Below are 23,291 nucleotides of genomic sequence, written 5' to 3' on the forward strand. Positions count from 1 at the left end.
CTGCCTTAACCCTCTTGGGCATTAAGTTCACCAGAGCTTCACAGGTTGCCATTGGAGTCCTCTTCCACTCCTCCATGACGACATCACAGAGCTTAACCAAATACATTTTTCTTGGTCTCATCGGACCACAGGACATGGTTCCAGTAATCTATGTCCTTGGTCTGCTTGTCTTCAGCAAAGTGTGGGCTTTCTTGTGCATCATCTTTAGAAGAAGATTCCTTCAGGGACAACAGCCATGCAGACTAATTTTCATGTGGCATATGGTCTGAGCACTGACAGGCTGACCCCCCACTCCTCTAACCTCTGCAGCAATGCTGGCAGCACTCATACGTCTATTTTCCAAAGACAACCTCTGGATATGACCCTGAGCACATAAAGTCAACATTTTTGTCTGCTAGAAAATTACTTGGAACACCCAAACATGATGGATATCTATCTCTTCTCTTTTTTTTTCAGAGACCATAGAGAATAAAATGGTGGTGGTCGCAATATTTTATGTCGCCGTAATTTACCCAGCGGTCTTTCAAACTATATATATATATATATATATATATATATATATATATATATATATATATATATATATATATATATATATATATATATATATATATATATATATATATATATATATATATATATATATATATATATATATATATATATATATATATATATCTCTATATATATATATATATTACACTTGAATAAATAAAGTGTGTGTGTGTGTGTATATATGTGTGTGTGTGTGTGTGTGTATATATATATATATATATATATATATATATATATATATATATATATATATAAAAAAATGTACACACACCCCTAGAGAACGATATATTGCGTCCTACTGACTACAATTAATTGAATGCACTGTGTAAGCAGGCACTTGTATCCAGCATTATTTAGACTCGATCAATCTAAAGGCGATTGTGCGACTAGATTGTTACATTATAAAAAGTCTACCCATGCATGTATTTAAATTACGCCTCGTATATGGGGAAAAAATTAAACATGTGTGATACATTTACTTGGTACAGAACAGCTGGCCAATGATAATGCTGCATATGTTCACACTATCAGATGTACTCTTCACTACTTCAATGTAGTGCAGTGGACTTGCTTAGCTTTTCCAAAAATGCCAATTTTTACCAAGGTTTATGTGGTGTGCACTGAAGAATTTTGGCATTTAAGACCTGTTTATTATGCAAACAGGCTACCTTGGTACAAACGAGTGTTTTGATATTCTATTTTTATTTCCATAATCTGAAGAATTTGGTCTGCACAATGTTTAAAATACAAATAAAGGCAGAATCCTCAGTGGCCATGGTAACCAGGCCTCTGCTGAGCCAGGCCAACCCCACACATTAACTAGGGCTCAGAACAAAGCAGTCTTCATAGATCCACACCTTGTGAAATTCTCAACTGCAGCACGTTGCAGCAGCCTACAGACAGTTTGTTAAATCCATGTCTCCATTAGGTTGGAAAGGTGTCTAAATCGTGTTCTCCCCCCCCCCCCCTTTTTTTTTTTTTTTTTTTTTTTAACAGGGTTGCACCATTACTTTGTACAGGGGCTCAGACTTCTACCTATACAAGTTTACATTTTGCCTAACCCCCTCAGTCCTAATTTTTATTTTTAGGACGTGCAGGGATTTTTACAAAAAATAATGTAATCCTGATGTTGGATGTGCAGCAATAATCCTCCTTTTAGCAAAATCTTACCAAACTGCTGCTGTTTTTCTATGGTTTCTACACTGAAGACTAACCACAAAAATGATTCCTGATGGGAATCTTACTTAAAGCGTTTGTTACCCTAAACAAAAATGAATCCTGTTCTTTTCACGCATGAATAACTGCACAGTGCTTGTGCTTTGTAATTTTTGGCCCCTTCTATCACCTAAATAAAACCTGGCTGATCCTGTCTGGTTCTGTCCTCCCCCTGTAAACTGACCACGGTTTATCATGGCTTCCGATTCCTGAAACCGTAGTCGGTTCACATGCTTCTTTCATCTGAAGTTCTGCAGCTCTATCCACTGCCCAGCCCTCCTCTTCTGCTATCATAACTACAATAAAAACATCCCATCCCCTGTGTCTGTTATAGGTACAGATGGGAACTTTTCTATACATCAGAGGGAATTCTTAGCCCCTCCCGCTATAGCTGTCAGCCGGGAAGAGGAGAGAGCCAAGGAGTCACGTGAGCGCCAGAAGATTCTCCTGATTTTAAAAAAATTTTTTTTATACTAGGCAGAGTACCAAAGTAAAGTAACCAGATTTCCTGTAAATTAACAGGGCTAGAGCTGGTATGCAGTTTGCTTGGACTTTTCTGCATTTTTTGAGGTGCGACAACCTAGAATTTTAAAGTTTTTAGTAATTTATTTACCTCTGCACCAAGGACGGTGCTTCATAAAAGGGAAAACACTGTGCAGAGAGAGTTCCTGAGGGCCAAAGTACCAATGGGGCTGCAGGTTGGACACCAGGCTTTATAAAGTCCTACAATAGCCAGCATTTTCTGTAATTTGATATCTCAGTGAACTGTATCGCCCTGTTCAGTAGAAAGAAGAAATGGTTATGGAGTTTAACAAAGCGCACAAGTCTGACTAGAGCCGTAAGTTTCTGTTGCGCTGGAATAAAGTTATTTTTCCATTACATGGTTCCATTCGCTGCCACCAGTGCAAGGAAGGTCAGCGTTTTTCCTGGCCACTGGGGACTAGTAAATTCCTCTCAAAATAAACCATCTGCTTGTTTTGTTCAGCAAATCTCTTGTAGCATAGTCATTTGATTAGCACCTTTCCTGAAATGTGAATGGGGGGAGGCAAATATTTACTTATTTTATCCAAGTACTAATTAATGTGTTTTCTCTTCCCAGAAACCACCATGAATAATCTGTCCTTCAGCGAGCTGTGCTGCCTGTTTTGCTGCCCACCGTGTCCAGGGAAAATCGCCTCCAAACTTGCCTTCTTACCTCCTGATCCAACTTACACTCTTATATGTGATGAGAGTGGAAGCCGCTGGACTCTTCATTTGACGGAACGAGCGGACTGGCAATATTCTGCCCGGGAAAAAGACGCTATAGAGTGTTTCATGACTAGGACCAGCCGTGGAAACCGCATTGCCTGCATGTTTGTACGCTGCTCTCCCAATGCTAAGTACACACTTCTCTTTTCTCATGGAAATGCTGTAGATTTGGGTCAGATGAGCAGCTTTTATATAGGACTTGGCTCTCGTATTAATTGTAACATATTCTCCTACGATTATTCTGGATATGGGTCAAGCTCTGGGAAGCCATCGGAGAAGAATTTATATGCTGATATTGATGCTGCTTGGATTGCTCTAAGAACAAGGTTAGTGATTCTGTGTTCTCGATATACAGTTTGGCTGTAGAGGAAGGAGACGTCCCTAGCCTAGAAATCGTTTAAAATAATGTTCTTAGACAGATCGGTGAAGGGTTAGACCCTCTGTCAAGGAAAAAGGGGGGGAATGCAACATTTTATAGTTGTCCCCAAACCAGAGGTAAGGGGAAATCTTCCAATGGGGATAGCTGTCCCTCACTTTGGGAGATTTCCTCTGTCTTGTTGCGTCTCGTCTCAGGCACAAAAAAAAAAAAACTGTAACTTGACAGGGGTTTTAACTCTACCTTTCTCCAGAACACTTTTGCCTGTACATGAACTTTAAGTTTACAAGAGAAGTAAAGGAATTTTTATTTATTTTTTTGCATATTTTTACACTTGCCTAGGTGGATGCAGCATTGGTCCGATGCTGCATCTGTCCCCCATCGCCTATGCACTGAGAACCAATCGATCGAACACAGCTGATCGCTCGGTTTTCGGAGCTCCGTGAGCAGAGAGCTGTAGATTGTCAGTCACAGCTCTCTGCTCTTCTCCCTCCTCGCTCATTGGAACACGGAGCTGTTGAGGGGGTGGAAAAGCAGTTTTAGGCTCTCAGCGGCTCCAGACTCCCATTGTCGGGCTGACGCGGTACCTGGATTGACATTGGCGACAGTCTGCTCTTTTCTGAAAACTGGTCACAGGAGTGCAAAACGAACTGCACTCCTGTGATCCACAGAAGTACAGCCAAACAAGCTTTGTCTGGACTTCTTTAATTACAGACAAACCTTAAAGCATAACTCCACCCAAGATTGGGAAGTTCCGCTTTGATTCCTTTTCCACTCTGCCACATTTGACATGTACATTTTTTTTTTTATACTTTTTTATTTTTTTGCTGCGGGTACCTAGTTTTGACAGGTACCTGCTCCCACTTCTGCTTGGCTTACCTAGGCCATCTGACCAGAGGTTCTTCTTTCTCCCCGCAGTCTTTTGGCACACATAAAAGGTCCCAGAAGACAATGAGACCATTCACAAAGCGCAGTGTGGTTCGTAAGTGCAGTGGACAGCCTGCTGTAAAGCCAAAAGCCGCATAGCTGGCTGTCCAGTTGGTGGGTAACTGGCACTGGGAACGCAAAGGCTAGTGAAGAACTAGCCATGGTGAGAACTGTGCTGGATCCCTGGACACGCAAGTGTCCTTTTTAATAAAAGTCAGCAGCCACAGGATTTGTAGCTGCTGAATATATATATATATATATATATATATATATATATATATATATATATATATATATATATATATATATATATATATATATATATATATATATATATATATATATATATATATATATATATAAAACCTCTTTATCAGGTTATCATTCTTTGTGGGGCGATGCCACACATGCTCTCCTAGGGATAGTAGTTACTAGGTCAGGACGTTGGAAATCTCATTTAGGGGTTATTCCCAACTGAATCCAAAACTGAAATGTGTACTGATTTCCTCTTCTTGAACTATTTCGCTTAATTTAACAGCGTAAGCAAATTCTATGCGGATCAGATGCCATCCGAAATGCATAGATTTGCATGATATGTAAAACAACTTTTTCCAATGAAGGCTGTTCGAATATATGCAGTGCAAATTTGATCCAGTTAAAAAAAAAAGGGGGGTCCTATGCTAGTTTAGTGCAGTGCGAGGCGAATTTAACCACTTTAAGACCGCCCACCGCACATATACTGGGGCAGGGCGGCTCTATTGCGTGAAACGGCGTTCCTGTACTTGGTTTCATGCAATAGATACTGTGGGGCACACACGTGCCACGGGAACATGGCGGACTTGCTGCACGTAAACAAGTCGGATCCCCTTTCTGTCGGGGGACAACATGGAGATCTGCTGTTCCTAGTGATCAGGAACCACAATCTGTGTCGCAAAAAGATCGCACCCTAGGGTTAACCCCTTCCCTGCCAGTGTCATTTATACATTGATCAGTGCAATTTTAGCACTGATCACTGTAATGTCACTGGTCCCCAAAATGTGTCGCATGGGGTCAGATTTGACCGCCCTAATGTCGCAGTCCCACTAAAAATCACTGATAGCCACCATTACCAGTAAAAACATAAAAATAAGTCCATAAATCTATTGCCCATTTTGTGGACACTATAACTTTTGCGCAAACCAACCAATATATGCTTCTTGCAAAAAAAAAAAAAATTTCATTAAGATTAAAATCGCAGTCCAGTATTCACATCGCTACGGAAAAAAGTGTGTGTGTGTGTGTATGTGTGTGTGTATATATATATATATATATATATATATATATATATATATATATATATATATATATATATATATATATATATATATATATATTTTGTGTGTGTGTGTGTATATAATTTTTATAAAAAATTGCAGATGTGACCACTTCCCTCACAAATTTGCATGGAAACTGCACCTGCTAAGCAGAATTCACAGTGCGATGTTAAAAAAAAAAAAAAAAAATTCGCAATGCGAATTTGCAGCCTCTACCACTTTAAATTCACGCTGCGTCCGTGTCAACCAGGGCTTAAAGCGGAGGTCCACCCTAAAAATAAAATGGCCAAAAAGGCTACAAAAGAAAAAAAAAATATTCCACTTCCTCGTCTACGGTGGTCTTCTTTCTTCTCCTTGCACTGCCTCCTGGGAAATGGGGAGCGAGGTCTCCTGGGGCTGTGTGTGTGTGTGTGTGTGTGTGTGTGTCCGTCCCGGGAGACATTCACAGTAGGGAAGTGAAGCCGCAACGTTTTACTTCCTGATTCCCTCACCGAGGATGGTGGCAGGGCAGCCGAGACCCAGGCGATTGTTCGGCTGCCAACGTCGCAGGCACCCTGGACAGGTAAGTGTCCTTATTAAAAGTCAGCTGCTACAGTGTTTTTATTGAACGCCGGACCTCCGCATTAAGGCTTGTGTCAACAGCAGCAGTTTGAACTCCTGAGATCATTCCGAATTCATTGACGGGTGCAGTTAACCTCTTATGTTCTGCCTTTTGACCTGCTTAACCACTTCAATACAGGGAACTTATACACCTTGATAAAACGGCAATCTGCACACAAACAATAAAACTAAATAAGTTGCAAGCTGAACACAAAAAAGAGGCAAAAAAAGAGGGGGGGGGGTCCGCCAGGGGACTGGTAGCCAGTGAAGTGGATCGTAATAAGAAAACGAGCAAACGGCTGCGAGCGGCAGTGGAAAGGACGCGGGTGACGTCACGGCAAGAAGCTCCTCCCCTGTACGTACGTTATGGACCCCCCCCCATCTTTGTATCCACTCAGATCGGTTTGTGGCTTGTGGTGGATTTTTTTTTTGTTTTAAATTTTTTGGAATAAAATAACAGTCTACACTGAGGTCGTGTTTCACTTTTATTCCATATCTGACCTGTGCCATCTGATGTCTGTGTACCACACTGCTGGACTCATCTGCATCATCTCCCTCATGGTGGGAACAAGCTGATTTGACCACTTGTTATGCAAATGGTCCATCCCATCTAGTAAGGAAGCACTTCTTTTGTTGGTGGAGGATTTGTCACTTTCGTTTGAAGATTTGCTGCACTTATACACCTTCCTGCCCAGACCAATTTTCAGTTTTCAGCACTGTTTCACTTTGAATGAAAATTGCGCGGTCATGCTACACTGTACCCAAACGATTTTTGTGTGTGTGTGTGTGTGTGTGTGTGTGTGTGTGGTAAAAAAAAAAACTTTGTAAATTAAGTTTTCTCCTTCACTGATGGGTGGCACAGATGGGCAGCATGGATCGACACTGATAGGTGGCATGGATGTACTGTAATTGTACTGATGGATGGCAATCAGTGCCAAACAATAATGCCTGCCAATCAGTGATGCCCATTGTGGGCACTGATTGGCATCCCTGGTGGGCATCCCTGGTGGTCTAGTGTGGGTATCCTCGGGGGGGGGGGGGGGGGGGGGGAGATGCGCTGATAATCGATCAGCGCAAACACCCCTGTCAGAGGAGCAGCCGCGAGTGAGGAAAAGCAGATGACCGGAACTTCTTGTTTACATCGTGATCAGCCGTGATTGGACACGGCTGATCACGTGGTAAAGAGTCTTCGTCAGATTCTTTACCTAGATCGGTGTTGCGGGGTGTCAGCGTGACACCCCGCAACAACGATCGCGCAGCGGCTCAATATCCTGAAGACATCATATGACGTTGGGTCAGGATATTGAAACCACTTTTGCCGCCATCATTTTGTAATAGGGCGGGCGGCAAGTGGTTAAAACAATTTTAGATCTGTAGATTGCGCTCGTGTTTTTAGCACCCAAATGCATTACTTTACATTTTTCAACATTTAAACCTCTTTTGCCATGTAGTTGCCCACCCAATTATTTTATGTAAGTCTTGTACAATTTCCACATCCCGCACAGAAGTTAATGTCGTCTTGCTAATCTGCAAATATTGAAATTGAGCTGTTTATCTCATCCTCTATCATTCCTGAATCAATTAAACAGAATTGGTCCCAGGACAGATCCCTGGGGGACCCTACTTGCCACAATTGGGTCTCCCCCTGGGAGAAGCGCAATCCCGGGGGGGGGGGGGGGGGGGGATACCTTGTGGGCCTTCTCCCAAGTTCAGCATTTGCGTCTATAGACACAGAATGCTGGTCTCTGTACTGCGATCGCGGGTGGCCGGGAGACATCGGGCCTGTCGGACACAAGCATCGGCGCCTCCTCAGTGTCTATTGCAGGAAACTGTGTACAGGTACGTTGTTTCGCGCATTAGAACCCCCCTGCCACAGCATATATGCAGTGAGCGTTTGAGTGGTTAACTGCTTCCCGCCAATGAAATTGTTCTAGTAGGACATCGTATGACGTTGTCCCGAGAACGGGCAATGCTATCTGTCGCCCCCTGTGCTCACCGGACACAGTGGGTAATTGAAAAGTGTACTGTCCCGCTGCCTCTTTTCATGCCATTCATTGTATACAATTGTTTTCTAGCTGTGATTGGTCACAGTGCCCACATGGTACAGTCAAAGATGATCACAGTCCATTTTACTATGTGATTAGCTGTGGCTAATCGCAACCATACACACTGTATGCACACTGTCATTCAGTAAAAATAGTTGCTTATAGAGGTGTATATTACTGCTATAAGCAATCATAATATCTGACCCCCCCAGAGTGGTACAAATGTGGGGGAAAAAAGATGCATTAACAGGCAAGTTATATAATGTGGGCTAGCGCTATACATGTGCGTTTCCAATCATTCTTTGTATTCAAACGCACGGACCACACCTATGCTATAGTGCACCTAAACATAGATGTGTACTGTGTTTTACAAACATTGTACAGGTGTGACTTTCTGTGCTTTGGGGCATGGTGAGGTGCGATTTGTAAAATGAATGGGCTGCCTTGACACAACGCACAGAAACTTGTGCAGGTTATGGTGTAAGCAAGCCCTAAAGGTAGTTTCACTGCACCATTCACAAAATTCTTAAAATGACAAATGCTACGTAAAATAAAAATCTGGGTCATAGTAATCACATTTCTAAATGCCTTGTAGGGCAGGAAGCTTATGAATACCGGGTGTCCTCACTGCAGTGTGATCATAGTGTTCCTCCTATTGGTGTGCATATGTACGCTTTCACGGAAGTGACTCAGTGTATAGGGAAGTATTAAGTGCTGACTCAGTATTTGAGTCCATTGTGGTGTACATAATAGCGCTGGCATGATGCATAGATTTCAGATGATTACTGCACATTATTTCCCCACCAGTCATTTATGTAACTTTGATCGTTTCACAAGTACTTAAACGGTAGCTTTTGCCTGTTGGATTAACCACACAGATTTCATAATTTCTTTTTTTTTTAATACTCTATGGACTACAGCAATATTTTTGCCCCACTATAGACCTGTTCAACTTTTGTATTATTTAAAGCAGACCTTCAGTCCTTCTTCTTTTTTTTTTTTTTCCTAACTTTCCATCTATTAAATCTTCTGCCCTTGTTTTAACTTTGCATAGTAAAACCTTCCCATCCGACCCCTCCCCCTCCTGCCAGTAAATATCTTATTCAGCCCACTTCCGGTTTCATGTCTGATTAAAAGCCTAGGCTTATTATGACCTCATGGTCACCAGGACCTTGTGATTGATATATATGCTCAGTGACCTTTGAGGTGAGAGGCCATCCTTACTCATGGTGGAGGACATCTATTTGGTCACTTTTATATACCTGCACCACGTGATTGATTTCTCCTTTTTCACATTCACTCATGGACGACTTTCCTCTTTAAATATTGTTTCACCCATTGTTTTTTGCGCGGCACTGTTTTCACTGTGAGTTTTGCTTTTGTGACGTTTTATGAGTGCTGGCTTGCAAATCTTATTAATAATAATAATAATAATAATAATTATTACTATTATAATATTTTTTTCCAGCGCTGAATACTTTCTATTGTTTATTACCTCATGCACACAGAGTGAGTTTGCCAGGAGTGGGGGGAGAGATGAGTCATAAGAGGGTCAATGAAAGCTGGAGGTGTGCCTCTGTGTAAATACAGGAAGTGAAGAGGCAGCAGCTTCAGCTGCCCACAGTTAAAATGCAGCCAGACTCGGTGGAGTGAGATTTCTGCAACATATTTGGAAAGTACAGAATCACAATATATATAAAATGATATGCAAAGTGGTTGGAGTGGAGCTTCAGAATGGCAAAGATGTTTTTATTACAAATTATGTGAGCAGACTGCAGTTCCTCTTAAAGCGGATGTGCCACTAAAAAACTATATTAAAAGCAAGCAGCTACAAATACTGCAGCTGCTGACTTTTAATATAAGGACACTTACCTGTCCTGGAGTCCAGCGGTGATCGCAGCAGATGACGAGCCGATCGCTCGTCACCCTGCTGCTCCCCCCTCCATCCACGGTGAGGGAACCAGGAAGTGAAGCGCTCCGGCTTCACTGCCCAGTTCCCTACGGCGCATGCGCGAGTCGCGCTGCGCCCGCCGATTGGCTCCCGCTGTGTGCTGGGAGCCGAGTGTTCCCAGCATACAACGGGGGGGCGACGGGAAGCGGAGAAAAAACCCGTCCTTTGCCCGTATCGTAGGGCCGGAAGTGGGTGCAGATACCTGTCTGTAGACAGCAGGTATCTGCACCCCCCTCCCCCCTGAAAGGTGTCAAATGTGACACCGGAGGGGGGGAGGGTTCCGATCAGCGGGACTCCACTTTAGAGTGGAGATCCGCTTTAAGATGATAAATCTGTACTAGGGAAAAACTAGACTTTCGTTACAATATATTGCCAATGTAGCCTAATGACCAGGATTTCCCTGCCTATTTTTACCTTAGAGTAACTCTTGGCAAAAGTTTTAGATTACAGAAAACCCCAGAAATGTTCATATTTTCAGCTCACAGAACATTGATGTGATTTAGTGAGCTGTTGATATAACGGCAATTATTTTTTGGGGAAATGGCATGAAGAAAAAAAAGTTGATAAAACCTTTTGGCTTTTTCTGCACAGATGCTGAATTCTTGGTGAGACTTTGAGATAAGCAGTATACAGGGGTCAGCAGGGCAGAAAACATTACATGGGGTTGGTAGCAGGGCACCTTGCATGGGAGGGAGCAGCAGCCAAGCACAGTAAAGCCTCATACACACGATCAGACTTCCATTGGACAAATCCAATCTGTTGGCTGTGAACTTGTTCTGCATACAGAGTTAAGAACTTTTTGAGCCAACATTCACAAAACTACATAGTTTTTCTGCTCTTTAGCGCCACCCTTTGGGCAACTTCTGCTATTGTTTGATGTTTAGCATTGGTTCTGAGCATGTGTGTTTGTACTTTGGATTTTAGTTCGCAGATTTGTGTACACATGATCGGATATTCTGATGGAGCACATTTGTCGGACAATTTTAGAGCATGCCCATCCAACATTTGTTGTCAAATTCCGACAATTGTCCAATGGAGCATACAGACAAAACGCGCCCATCGGACAATTGTCGGAATATCCAATCGTGTGTATGAGCCTTTAGGGAAGGCAGTAGTATACTGTACAGTAGCACTGCTTTTGTTCTCATGCAGAGCCCCCCACCTATTTTTTGTTCATTCCAAGTGATGTCACAAACAAGCCCATGGGATGGACAGGAGGGGAGATCCTGGTGGGCAACAATGTGTTGCCTGTGACTGCGGAGGCTGAAACACACCTTTCCAATAGTATGTGTTGCGGTAACTTGCATTGTGTGTGATAAGCATGTTGCTTTGCACGTTTCATAGCTACTTTAGTTATAGCCAAATCTTTGTGACAAGCAAGTTTTACTTCTGCACACTGACCTCGTTCTGCGATTCCGCCATTCACAGAACTTCTTCCTTTTTTTTATTTTTTCAAAATGAATACAAGGTGTTCTCTGGTTAGATGGCGCGAGGGGGGGCATCCTCTCTTGCCACCCATAATCAACCGGCGGAACAGCCACTTTGATCGTTCTTATGGTGTAAGGAGGATCCGGCACTAGCTGTAGCTGCAGGCATCATTCAGAAAATTCCCGCTCAGTCAATATGACAGGTGGCAAGTGGTTAATATTTTACCTTTAGGCCCGTTTCACGAAGCCACGTCATGGAAGTCGTGCGACTTTGCGGCCTCAATTTTAATGCGATTTCAGGGAATACCTGTGTAAACTTGGTCTATGGAGCTTAAAGTGGAGTTTCCACCTGAGAATTTTTTCCAAAAAAAAATGTTACTTACCCTAAATAGCTGTTGCTATGTGGAAGTGCTGAATCTGCCTCTTCATCATCCGCGGTGGATTCTCTTCCTCCTCCTACACTCTGTGTCTTCTTGTGAATGGGCCGCGCTGCATTCTGGGAACTGTGTGTCCCAGAAAGCAGCCGGGCCCATTCACCAAAGCGCCGCTCTGCTCACGCATGCGCAGTAGGAAACGGGCAGTGAAGCCGCACGGCTTCACTGCCTGTTTCCCTTACTGTGGATGGCGGCGCCTGGAGCTGCCAGGATCGAAGATCGGCCTTGGCAGGGGCCAACATCGCTGGCGGCTAGGACAGGTAAGTGTCCTTATTAAAAGTCAGCAGCTACAGTGTTAGTAGCTGCTGACTTTTTTTTTTATTTATTTTTTTAATGAAACCTCCGCTTTAACTCGCATTAGTTGGACCAAAGTATTACAGGGACTACTTTTTGAAGTCTCACAGATATGAATGGGTATCGTTGGGAATCTTGGGGTACGACTTTTCCTGCGACCTTGAACATCGGAGTTGCATGACAAGTCGCACGTGTGAAAAGGGGCTGAAGGGGGTTAAATATTACCTATTAAACCAAAACTAGTAAAAAAAAATCGACTTTTATAAAGCCTTTTGTAGCTTTTCACAAAAATATATATATTTAAAAAAGCTTGCAGGGTATTGTAATTTTTATTGCTAAAAAGGCCCAAAAGGAATGAAGTTATTCATTTTTGGCTTTCTAAAGTCATTGTTTTACTAATTAAGCCATTAGAGCATTTTTTCTATTAGTAGAGCTAAGCATGTGCATAGTTTGTGTTATTTGAGACACACAACTCCCCACCATTCTTCTCTGGATGGAAATAAAAGTGAAGAGGATGTAATGACTGTTTAACCACTTCAGCTCCGGACCCTTTTGCTGGTCAATGATCGGGCCCCTTTTTGGGATTCGGCACTGCGTTGCTTTAACTGACAATTGCGTGGTCGTGCGACGTAGCTCCCTTGGACTACAGGAGAGTCGGGACACTCTAAGTTGCAGATAGAGAACAAAGCTGTGTGTTAGTGGGCGTCCTGACTCTCCTGTAGTCCAAGGGAGGGGGCAAGCACGACACTCCACACCAGGGAGAATGCCTTGCATTACTATGTGGAGTTAGACAGAAGAACAGGAAGTGAGGATTTCTCAGAAGAAATTAGGACGTTTAAAAGCAAAATGGAAGGATGAGGTGAGTGAAGGAGGACTGCACTAAGGTAAAGAAACCATTTTAGGGATTTTTTTTTATTTTATTTTTTTACCTTTACAACCCCTTTTAATATAAAAATATCAAATTGTATACCATAGTAAAAGCAGTTAATCTTTTTGTGACGTCAACTCACAGTTGCTCTATGAGCCAGTACACCGTTCTACATGTTTCACTGGAGCCCCTGCTTCTTCAGGACCATATACAGTTGGGTCCATATATTTTTGAATACAGGCCCAATTTTAGTTTTTTTTTTTTTTTTTTTTTTTTTTTTTTTCTCCTCTCCAGGTATTTACCAAAACATATTTAAGCTATTATGTAATGGATATGGGCTGAAAGTGTGCACTCTCAGGCAGGGCTGTGGGGTCGGAGTCGAGGGAAATTTTGGGTACCTGGAGTCGGAGTCGGCAAACAATGCTCCTACTAAATTTAGATTGGAATAAAAAAAAAAAAGCAAGTTTAAATGTCCCAATTCACAAAAAGTTATAATTAATGACTTCTCTACTGTAAGAATAAAGACCAATGCATGCAGTGCCTCACGTAACCGCAAAACGAACACGTTAAGTGACCGTGAAGAAGCATGCTTTTCATGTGCTTCACTATATGGCACGCATGCACAATTAGGAGCTGCAATACTTATACTTTCCATAGTGTTGTGTTCTGCTTTTACAGGGAACGCATGTTAGAGAACCAGTAAGTGTCCAAATAAAAAAATTCCAACAGGAGTTTTATAAAGCACTAAAAGAAGTTGAAAAGTATGATCGCTCATCAAAACTTACTGTTGAAGAAGCCATCCTTGTTTATCCAGAGATCGTTAGTGATGTGGCCAGAATAGTTACTGCAATGCCACCCACCCAAGTCAGTGTCGAAAGATTATTTTCAGCCCTAAAAATAATAAAGTCTGACTTAAGAGCCTCTATGAAAGAGGATCTGGCAGAGGCAATTCTCTTCCTTAGAACTCTACATTGAATTGATTTGCATTTGCTAAGCCTAGAACTACATTTCAAGATTAATATAAACCATTTCTAGGTTTTACACATTTTGTTTTTGGTTCATTATAGATAAGCTTTGTTTTTTTTTCTAAAACAACCAAATAATGTGGTTTGTATTTTTGAACTGGTAAAGATCCTGTTCCTGATGTTTATGCCTGCTGCTACTATTCAGCCACTTGATTGTTTTCATTGTGTTTGTCTTTTGCTTAAACTGTGCAATACAGTAGACTGTTGGCTTCCCAGCCAGTAGTCCTGTGGTAGGTTGCGTTTCTTTCCCTCAAGGAATGTATAAAATACATTCGCATATTAATACAGAGGAGTCGGAAGTACATAAAACTGAGGAGTCGGAACATTTATCTACCGACTCCACAGCCCTGCTCTCAGGTTTAATATGAGGGTATGTACATCCAAATCAGAGAAATGGTTTAGAGTCTGACCTAGGTGTATAGAATAATTGGCCTAAAATATATGGTGCTGAAGAAGTGGGGTCTCCCACAAACACTTAGGCCAACAGTGTACTGACCCATTGATCAACTGTATACTGAAGTTTAACCATTTGCACCCCCCTCCATGACCTGTCTTATTTTCTTTCTTTTTTTTGCAATTTGGCACGGAGTTTCTTCTTTTATAGCAAAAAAAAAAAAAAAAAAAAAAAAAAAAACATATCCGATCAAGTGATGTCAAATGTCTTCATAGATTTAGTCCAATTTGTATTCTGCTACATATTTTTGGGAAAACAAAAACCCAATAAACGTATGTTAATTGGTTTGTGCAAAAGTCATAGCATCTACAAACTAAGGTAAATATACTGGAATTTTTTTTTTTTTTTTTTTATATAGTAGTAATCGTGGCAATCAGCGACTTAGAGCCGGACTGCGGTATTGTGGCAGACATTCTGATACGCTGTGGGAGCCAGTGACCCTAATGGTGGTCATTGCTAAAAATATGCACTGTCGCTGTACTAATGACACTGGCTGAGAAGGGGTTAAACATCTAGGGCAGTCAAAAGGGGTTAAATGTGTGATTAAGGCCATTAGGGCTGAAACATGTTAGCTGGTCTGTTTTGTATGGGGTTAAACCTGATGTCACAGCATATGGAAATTTGTACTGTGGTGCTGAATCTTTTGGATACATACATTTAATGAAGAATGGCTGACTATTCATGCGTGTGCATAATTTGCATCCTGAGCTGTGCAATTCCCATGCTTATTATAACAGGTGGTAAAGAGACGGGAAACATGTAATGCTTCAGTAGTTTAAAGTCTCATATTCTGAGTAGGAGAAACCAGGCTGCTTGTATGCATGTTATGGCTTTATTTGCCATTTTGACTAAAATGTTTCCTAATAATTGTGTGTGGGTGTGTGTTTTTTTTTTTTTTTTTTTTTTTTATGGTGCCCTTTAGTATTTTCAAGCTTCTAGAAAAATTAAATACAATGTAAATTTTGAATCTGTTCTTTTTCAGGTATGGTATACGCCCAGAGCATGTGATCATCTACGGCCAGAGTATAGGAACTGTCCCCTCTGTGGATCTGGCTGCTCGATATGAAAGTGCTGCTGTGATTCTTCATTCTCCTCTTACCTCCGGGATGAGGGTAGCTTTTCCTGATACCAAGAAAACCTACTGTTTTGATGCATTCCCTAAGTGAGTACATTTTTTTGTGATCCATTATAACCTTCCTCCTGATGTCTGTTCTTCCAATGTGACCTCTAATCTTATTATAGAGCACATTCGCTATTTCTGCCCATCCCTGTTACATTATAATGTTGAGTTTTTCTTTCATTCGGCAAAGACTGTGCTTTTCTTGGTGGGAGTTTGCAGAATATTTGGGACATAATGATGAAACTTTGCAACATTTACCAATGGTTCTTGCAATTTTATTAAAGGGGTTGTAAAGGTTTTTTTTTTTTTTTTTCACCTTCATGCAACCTATGCATTAAGGTGAAAACACCTGGCTGTGACAGGCCTCCCAGCCCCCCTTATTTTACGCCTGCTAGGCGCGTCCACGGCGACCTCTTCTCCTAGGAGTCTCGGTGTTGATTGAATAGATTGATAGCAGCGCAGCTATTGTCTCCCGCTGCTGTCAATCAAATCCAATGACGCGGGCCAAGTCATACACTCGGCAGCTATGGACGGCGAATGTATGACATGGGAGCGCACCCGCAAGGTAACCCCTCGGGTGAGAGCTTCCCAGAGGGGGATAGCTATTGCGGGGAGGAGCCGCCGTGGGACCCCAGAACAGCAGGATCGGTGCCACTCTAAACAAACTGCACAGTGGAGGCAAGTATGACGAGTTTGTTATTCAAAAATAAATTAACCTTTTTCCAACCCTTTTAAATCGCAAGGTCACTTATCATGAAGTAGTGACCTCAGGGCACCCTCCTAATAGTCCTAATATAACACCTATGTTTTTATAAGGTAAAAGTCTTTGATATCCTGGACTTCGGTCTTTACTGTAGATATGCATTGTTGCCTGTAAGTTTTATTTGTGCACGGGCAGCATAGCCAAGACCACAAGCTTTTTAGTAATTTTCTTCTCTGCTTTTGAAAAGTACAGCTGTGGGCCATCCAGATTGTGTCTCCGAGCTTAAAGCGGTAGTAAACACTGGGAGACGGAAAAGATTTCACCTGCAAGGCAATATAATGTGCTAGTATGCACCGCATACTAGCACATTATGAACGACTTGCCTTTTTAAAATGAAGCTCTCAAGCAGCATGCTGTCACTGTTGCGGAGGCTTCAATCTTCACACAGTCTTCCTTTCGGGTTCGGGACTTGGGGCGTCTGGCTGAGCACCGATGACGACACTCCTGCGGCACGGGTATGCTGTTCCCTCAGAGCGCATACTCCGCTGACGTCACCAACCGCTCCTCACAAGCATATCTCCTAAATGGTGCACGTTTAGCCGATTTTTATTTTTACCTACAGGTTGGCTTTATTATGAGCATACCTGTAGGTAAAAACATTTCAGGGTTTACTACCACTTTTAAAGTGATACTAAACACGCACAGTTTAATTTACATTATCCCTTCCATTTCTGTATGCGGATTATGGCACTAATTATTTTAATAAAAAAAATCTTAGTGTTACTAAACCTAATGTAAGTATTTCATAAAGGGCTCATTATGCCTTACAGGTGTTTAAAAAAAAAAAAAAATGGTTTACACCCTTTTTAAGAACAACACGGTACCTTCAGTCCAGTTTCTAAGTGGACAAATTCCTGTCTCCCTCCTCAGCACAGCTATATTTGGCGTTCTGCAGCTTTTACAGCAAAATCATCCCTGTCTAGTCCTTTTCTCTTGTGTGCATGTTTATCACAGTCCCATTCATTCCTATGGGTATGCAAATATGTTACAAAAAAGGGGGCATTTGAACAAAGTGGGACTTTAAATGTTCCTTTTGAGGAGTATAAAAAATGAAATTCAAAAACATTGATTTATGAAAAAGTAGAAAAGTTTTTATTAATCTGTACATTCTAATAAAAAAAACATAAAAGAACTTTACAGTCTTGGTGTTTTTGAATACGGGATGTGCGGGTCCCAAACAATGAAAGCAATAGGACCAACGCGTTTCAGACAATTCCGCTTCATCTGGGCCTTGGGAGTTGCACAGCAGAATTTAAAAAAAATTCTATACATGAGATATTGATAAACAAAATGACATGATTTACTTCTATGAAAATTCAGATACATAATACATGAATTGATATATTCATTAAAAAAAATGCATTGCCTTTAATAATGTATAAATAATATAGGTTGTATTTTAAAAAGTCAAAGGTTAAAAACTGTTACATTGGTTTAGAAATGTGCAGCAAATTTCTAAACCGACCAATGTAACTGTTTTTAACCTTTGACGTTTTAAAATACAACATACAGCCTATATTTATACAATATTAAAGGCAATGCATTTTTTAGAATGAATATATTCATGTATTGTGTATCTGAATTTTCATATAAGTAAATCCTGTCTTATATGTTTATTAGAATTTCACTCTATTACTTTTCTGGGGGCGATCCAAAATTTGGGATTTCTTTTTACTTTCACATTCAATGCTAATTGGTAAACGGGCTAAGAAGAGAGGGTGAATCTCCTTAACCACTTCCCTACCGGCCCATAGTAAAATGACGTCCACAAAGAACCTCTGCCGTTCAGAGTGGACGTCATATGACGTCCTGGGCTTTGGGGGGGGGATATCTGAATGATGCCTGCAGCTAGAGGCATCATTCAGATATCCTTCTCTTGTGCCGCCGATTCTGCACAACGTAAGAACGATCATAGCGGCGGTTCCGCCGCTAGATCGTTCTTGCGGGAGGTGACATCCCCCCCCCTCCCCTCCCGGTGCTTCTCCGGGCTCTCCCGTGCCATCGGGGGCCCGGAGAACGATATGTCCGGCGCTCGCAGGAAGCATAGAGATGACTGGTGACCAGATGGTCACCAGTCATCTCTATGACCGTCGGAGGACCCGGGCGCGATGTGATGACGTCACGCCCGGGTCCCCGTAAGTAAACAAAGCCGCGATTGCGGCTGCTAAGCAACGGTAAACATGAGATCGGTGAATTTTTTTTTCACAGATTTCAGGCCTGGAGTCTTATTGACCCTGCATCTCTCCATAAAGAGTACCTGTCACACACATTCCTATTACAAGGGATGTTTACATTCCTTGTAATAGGAATAAAAGTGATAATAAAAAAAATGAAATAAAATAAAGTGTAAAAAAAGAAATTAAATATGTAAAAAAAAAAAAAAAATTTTTTTTTTTTTTTTTAACGCCCCTGTCCCCAGTAGCTTGCGCGCAGAAGCGAACGCACACGCAAGTCCCGCCGACATATGTAAACGCCGTTTAAACCACATATGTGAGGTATCGCCGCGTGCGTTAGAGTGCCAGCAACAATTCTAGCACTATATCTCCTCTGTAAATCTAAACTGGTAACCTGTAAAAAAATTCAAAGCGTTGCCTATGGAGATTTTTAAGTACCGAAGTTTGGCGCCATTCCATGAGTGTGCGCAATTTTAAAGCGTGACATGTTAGGTATCTATTTACTCGGTGTAACATAATCTTTCATATTTTACAAAAAAATTGGGCTAACTTTACTGTTTTTTGTTTTTTTAATTCATGAAACAATTTTTTTCCAAAAAAAGGCGTTTGAAAAATTATTGCGCAAATACCGTGCAGAATAAAAGGTTTCAATGACCGTCGTTTTATTCCCTAGGGTGTCTGCTAAAAAAACATATATAATGTTTGGGGGTTCTGCGTAATTTTCTAGCAAAAAAATGATGATTTGTACATGTAGGAGAGAAGTGCCAGAATAGGCCCGGTATGGAGGTGGGTATAAAAGCCCTGTATGGAAGAGGTTAACAGGTGCACAGACGGCAATAAAAATTGTCAGATGTTCTAACCCCTCTTAATTCTATCCAAAATGATCTTGCCTTTTAGTTTTACTTTAACCATGTGGGCTGCAGTCAGGGTTGTAAAGGACAGTATCAAAGGAATAGCTTTCCTACAAGTTTACCATAAACACTGAAGTTCAGTAACCAGGTGCAGTTTTACGTCTGCTTGCTTTCTATAGTTTGCATTGCAAATTTGCCACGAGTTCATGTATATGTGGCGGGGTGCAGCGTTTGTTTCTGCATGTGCGACCTCATTATACTTCCCCCTTTGGGACCAATGTTATGCTCAGCATTTATTTGTCTTGGAAATCAGCTTGCATATTGGCAGCCTGTACACACCATCTTAAAATGGTGTGTACAGTGGACGAGGTAACAAAATAATCTGGTTTACTTAATTGCAAGAGGCTACAGCATGTACTTTAGTTTTATCATTTTTAAACAAAGTAATGTATTAATATTTACATTAGCTGTTCGTGTAATGCACTTTTATTTTCTTCCAGCATTGATAAAATCTCCAAGATAACCTCTCCCGTGCTGATCATCCATGGCACAGAAGATGAAGTTATTGACTTTTCCCATGGACTGGCACTGTTCGAGCGCTGTCAAAGGCCGGTGGAGCCGCTGTGGGTGGAAGGAGCTGGACACAACGATGTGGAACTGTATGGACAATACCTTGAACGGTTAAAACAGTTTGTCACACAAGAGCTTGTAAATTTGTAAAGTACTACTTGGTCAAAACAATCTCTACCTGTGGCACGGAAGGGTGGCGCCAACTTTCACAGCAGTGCATAGCGGCGCTCGCTGGCCACCCACCAGAGAGTTTAACCGATCATGTTTCTTTTATTTTGCTGGACTGTGAGCCATACAATGGTCCTATACAAACCTGAAGGTCTGTTTTGCAAATTATGTTGGTCGCCTTAACAGATGTACAGGTAATGATTTGTTTAACGGAATAGCATGTCTAAAACATTTTTTCTTAATTTTTTTATTTTGATTTTTTTCAATCTCCTGTACAGTGTTAGTTAAAATCTCTTCTGTGCTGTCACTTATGACGCTAAGGCGTATGCTAGTATTTGGAGGTTATTAAACGGGTGTCGCAGAATCCAAGATGACATTGGTACTGAGGGAAGCACCACTGTATACAAACCAGCAGATACCTCAGGTTCTCTTCTCTGTTGGATTATAGCCTTGCAGTATGTCAGAACTTTTACAGTAGAATTGGTGCAGATTTAAATGACACGGAATTGTTTAAAACGGTACTTTAGCCAGCAAAGTGGGGGCAACCTATTTTCAGCGATCACATGGTGGCGTTACCCTTAAGCACCATTCAGTCAGCAGTGCAATGCAATTATCACAAGTCTTAATACTATTGCATGTGGTATCGAGAAGGCTCTGTATACAAAACTTGCATGTGGCATACACCCGGATCGTTTTACTGACCGTCCAAGTGTAAAACAAACCTGCAGTGGCAGTCATAACGGGAAAATGTCATTGGATGTACTGTCCCTTAACATTGATAATGAAGGTTTTTATACCAGTATTAAAATGTGGAAATTATTTTGCTGTCCTTTACCTACATCTGTGTGTATTTTTATTTCTTTTGTTACAAGAGCTCTTGAAAGAAGCAGCTCATCATATCAGCATGGCGCATCCATATGTACTGTATCTAAGATGAGCAGTGTGATTAAATGGCAACAAACTGATTGTGAAAGTCCCCTCTATATTATTCATTAGGATAGTTCTGGTTTCCCAGGTGCCCTGAGACGCAAACACTTGTCTATCGGTTTATGATCCACGTAGGCGCTTTTTTTTTTTTTTTTTTTTTTTTTTTTTTTTTTTTTTTTTTACACACATAATCTGATTTAACTTTCTGTGATCAGTCAATTCCTATCTTATGGAATACAAATCGTATCAAGTGAGTAGAATTTTGTTGCCAAACACATTTAACTATTTCCTTTTTAGCTTCTCGCAACCTAAGAAGCACTGACATGTTTAAGAATCTGAAGTAGAAGCTGTGATTTTCATACACTGAACCATAAACCACTATATATACACTATACACCTAAATGACTTGACACAGCCAGATTGTTCGTTTTTATGGGCAGTTGCCATGTACAGTAGTAGGATTGCCCTTTTTACTGGTGTACATATTTGCAATGTCATCCAAACAATATTTTCTTAAAAAAAAGTAATTGACAGTTTTGCAAAAAGGTGCAGCCGAGCGCCACGGTGTCTGTAGCTGCTGTTCTTTTACTTCTTTCTACGTGTGCTGAAAAGGGAATATTAAATCTTTTTGTTTTCTGTTGCTGAGCGACGGCATGCTGGACTCTAAACTGACAGAACAAGCTTCCTTGGCCAAAATCTTTCAAGTCAGTGGGGGGTTTTCAGGCAGCCCCTTTGGACACACTGGGCTGGATTCCACATATTCCAAAGTGGGCCCTTTGTTTTGTTTTTTTTTCTTCTTGGGCTAGATTGTATAACTTGCCAAGGTTTTTTTCCTTTCTTTAGGAGTGGCTTATTTTACCAATTTAGTTTGATCACCGCGTATCAATGTAGCAGTAGGCCATTGCTACTTTAGTTAATGCTCTTCAAGTTCTAGTACCACTATAAATACCACTAACTGGCCAGAGCGTTTCAAATGTTCATTTAAAACCTTGTTTTAAAGTACAAGGCAACGTTCTGTAGACCTCACTGACTCTAAACATTATGTTCATCCTAACAGAACTTTGTAATTTTTTTTTTTAATTGTTTTGCAGACAAGCTGCATGATTCTGCAATTTTTTGGAAATCTTATTTTTTCAATTTTAGTTTACAAAGCATTTTTTAAATTTTGTTTTTATATATGTAATTTTTTTTTCTTTCTTTAAGCTGCCTGACCTTCAGTTTAGGTTGGCTTCAAGTTTCAATAATGAATGCAACTGCAGTTTAATGATATGTAGTACAAATTGTGAATGGATAACACTGTGGATACATATAAAGGCCTTATTTAGTGTCATAATTGTCGTGGCTGTCTGGGATTGTATAAAGTTTAATCATGTATTATAAAGACTTGCATTGGTTTAGATGTGACCCAGTAAAAATCTATAACTACTTTATGTTGTACTTGTGTGTTTTTTTATTTTTAACAACTTGCCTCTGCTACTGGCGCCTCCACAGTCAGCTTTCTATGGGGCCACTGGAGACGAGTCACAGCTTCGTGTGTGTGCATTTAGACCAGGGGTGGGGAACCTGCGGCCCGCGGGCCGATTGCGGCCCGCAAAATCATTCCATCCGGCCCCCTCCCGCAGCTGCAAGTTCCGTGTCCGTTATAGGACAAGATTCCCCGTAAAAAAAAGCCGTGACCGCGTCGGCTTTAAACTGCGCATGCGCAGTTTCCCGGCGCTGCCCGAGTCCCGAGCTGAGCCTCCGATCCTGTTCCCCCCCCCCCCCCCCAGGCCCAGGGGGCGGCCGTGGATTAGACAGAGGTGGCGATGCGAGTGATGTCATCGTGCATCCCGCCAGGCGCGCCAAACTTTAAAAATAGTCACGAGAGGGAATGGATGGAGCAGTCTTGCCTTCTTGGTGCCGGCTCCAGGCGGTGGTCTATCCGGACTCCAGACAGCCCAGCAGCTACCCAGGCATCCACAGCAGAAACTGACCAGGCCAGCTCAT

General features: G+C 41.5%; 1 protein-coding gene across 1 annotated transcript in view; it reads left to right on the forward strand.

The window, feature by feature from the left end:
• Positions 1 to 22,733, forward strand: part of ABHD17B (abhydrolase domain containing 17B, depalmitoylase) — a 49,677-nt gene extending 26,944 nt beyond the window's left edge. The window contains exons 2-4 of the mRNA XM_040356465.1: positions 2,870 to 3,344; positions 15,715 to 15,894; positions 20,141 to 22,733. Of these exons, the coding sequence (XP_040212399.1) occupies positions 2,878 to 3,344; positions 15,715 to 15,894; positions 20,141 to 20,360 (867 nt within the window). The 5' untranslated portion in view covers positions 2,870 to 2,877 and the 3' untranslated portion in view covers positions 20,361 to 22,733. The remainder of the gene's footprint in view (positions 1 to 2,869; positions 3,345 to 15,714; positions 15,895 to 20,140) is intronic.
• Positions 22,734 to 23,291: the final 558 nt, after the last annotated feature.

The sequence above is a fragment of the Rana temporaria genome, chromosome 1, assembly GCF_905171775.1.
Source record: "Rana temporaria chromosome 1, aRanTem1.1, whole genome shotgun sequence".
Classification (NCBI taxonomy): domain Eukaryota; kingdom Metazoa; phylum Chordata; class Amphibia; order Anura; family Ranidae; genus Rana; species Rana temporaria.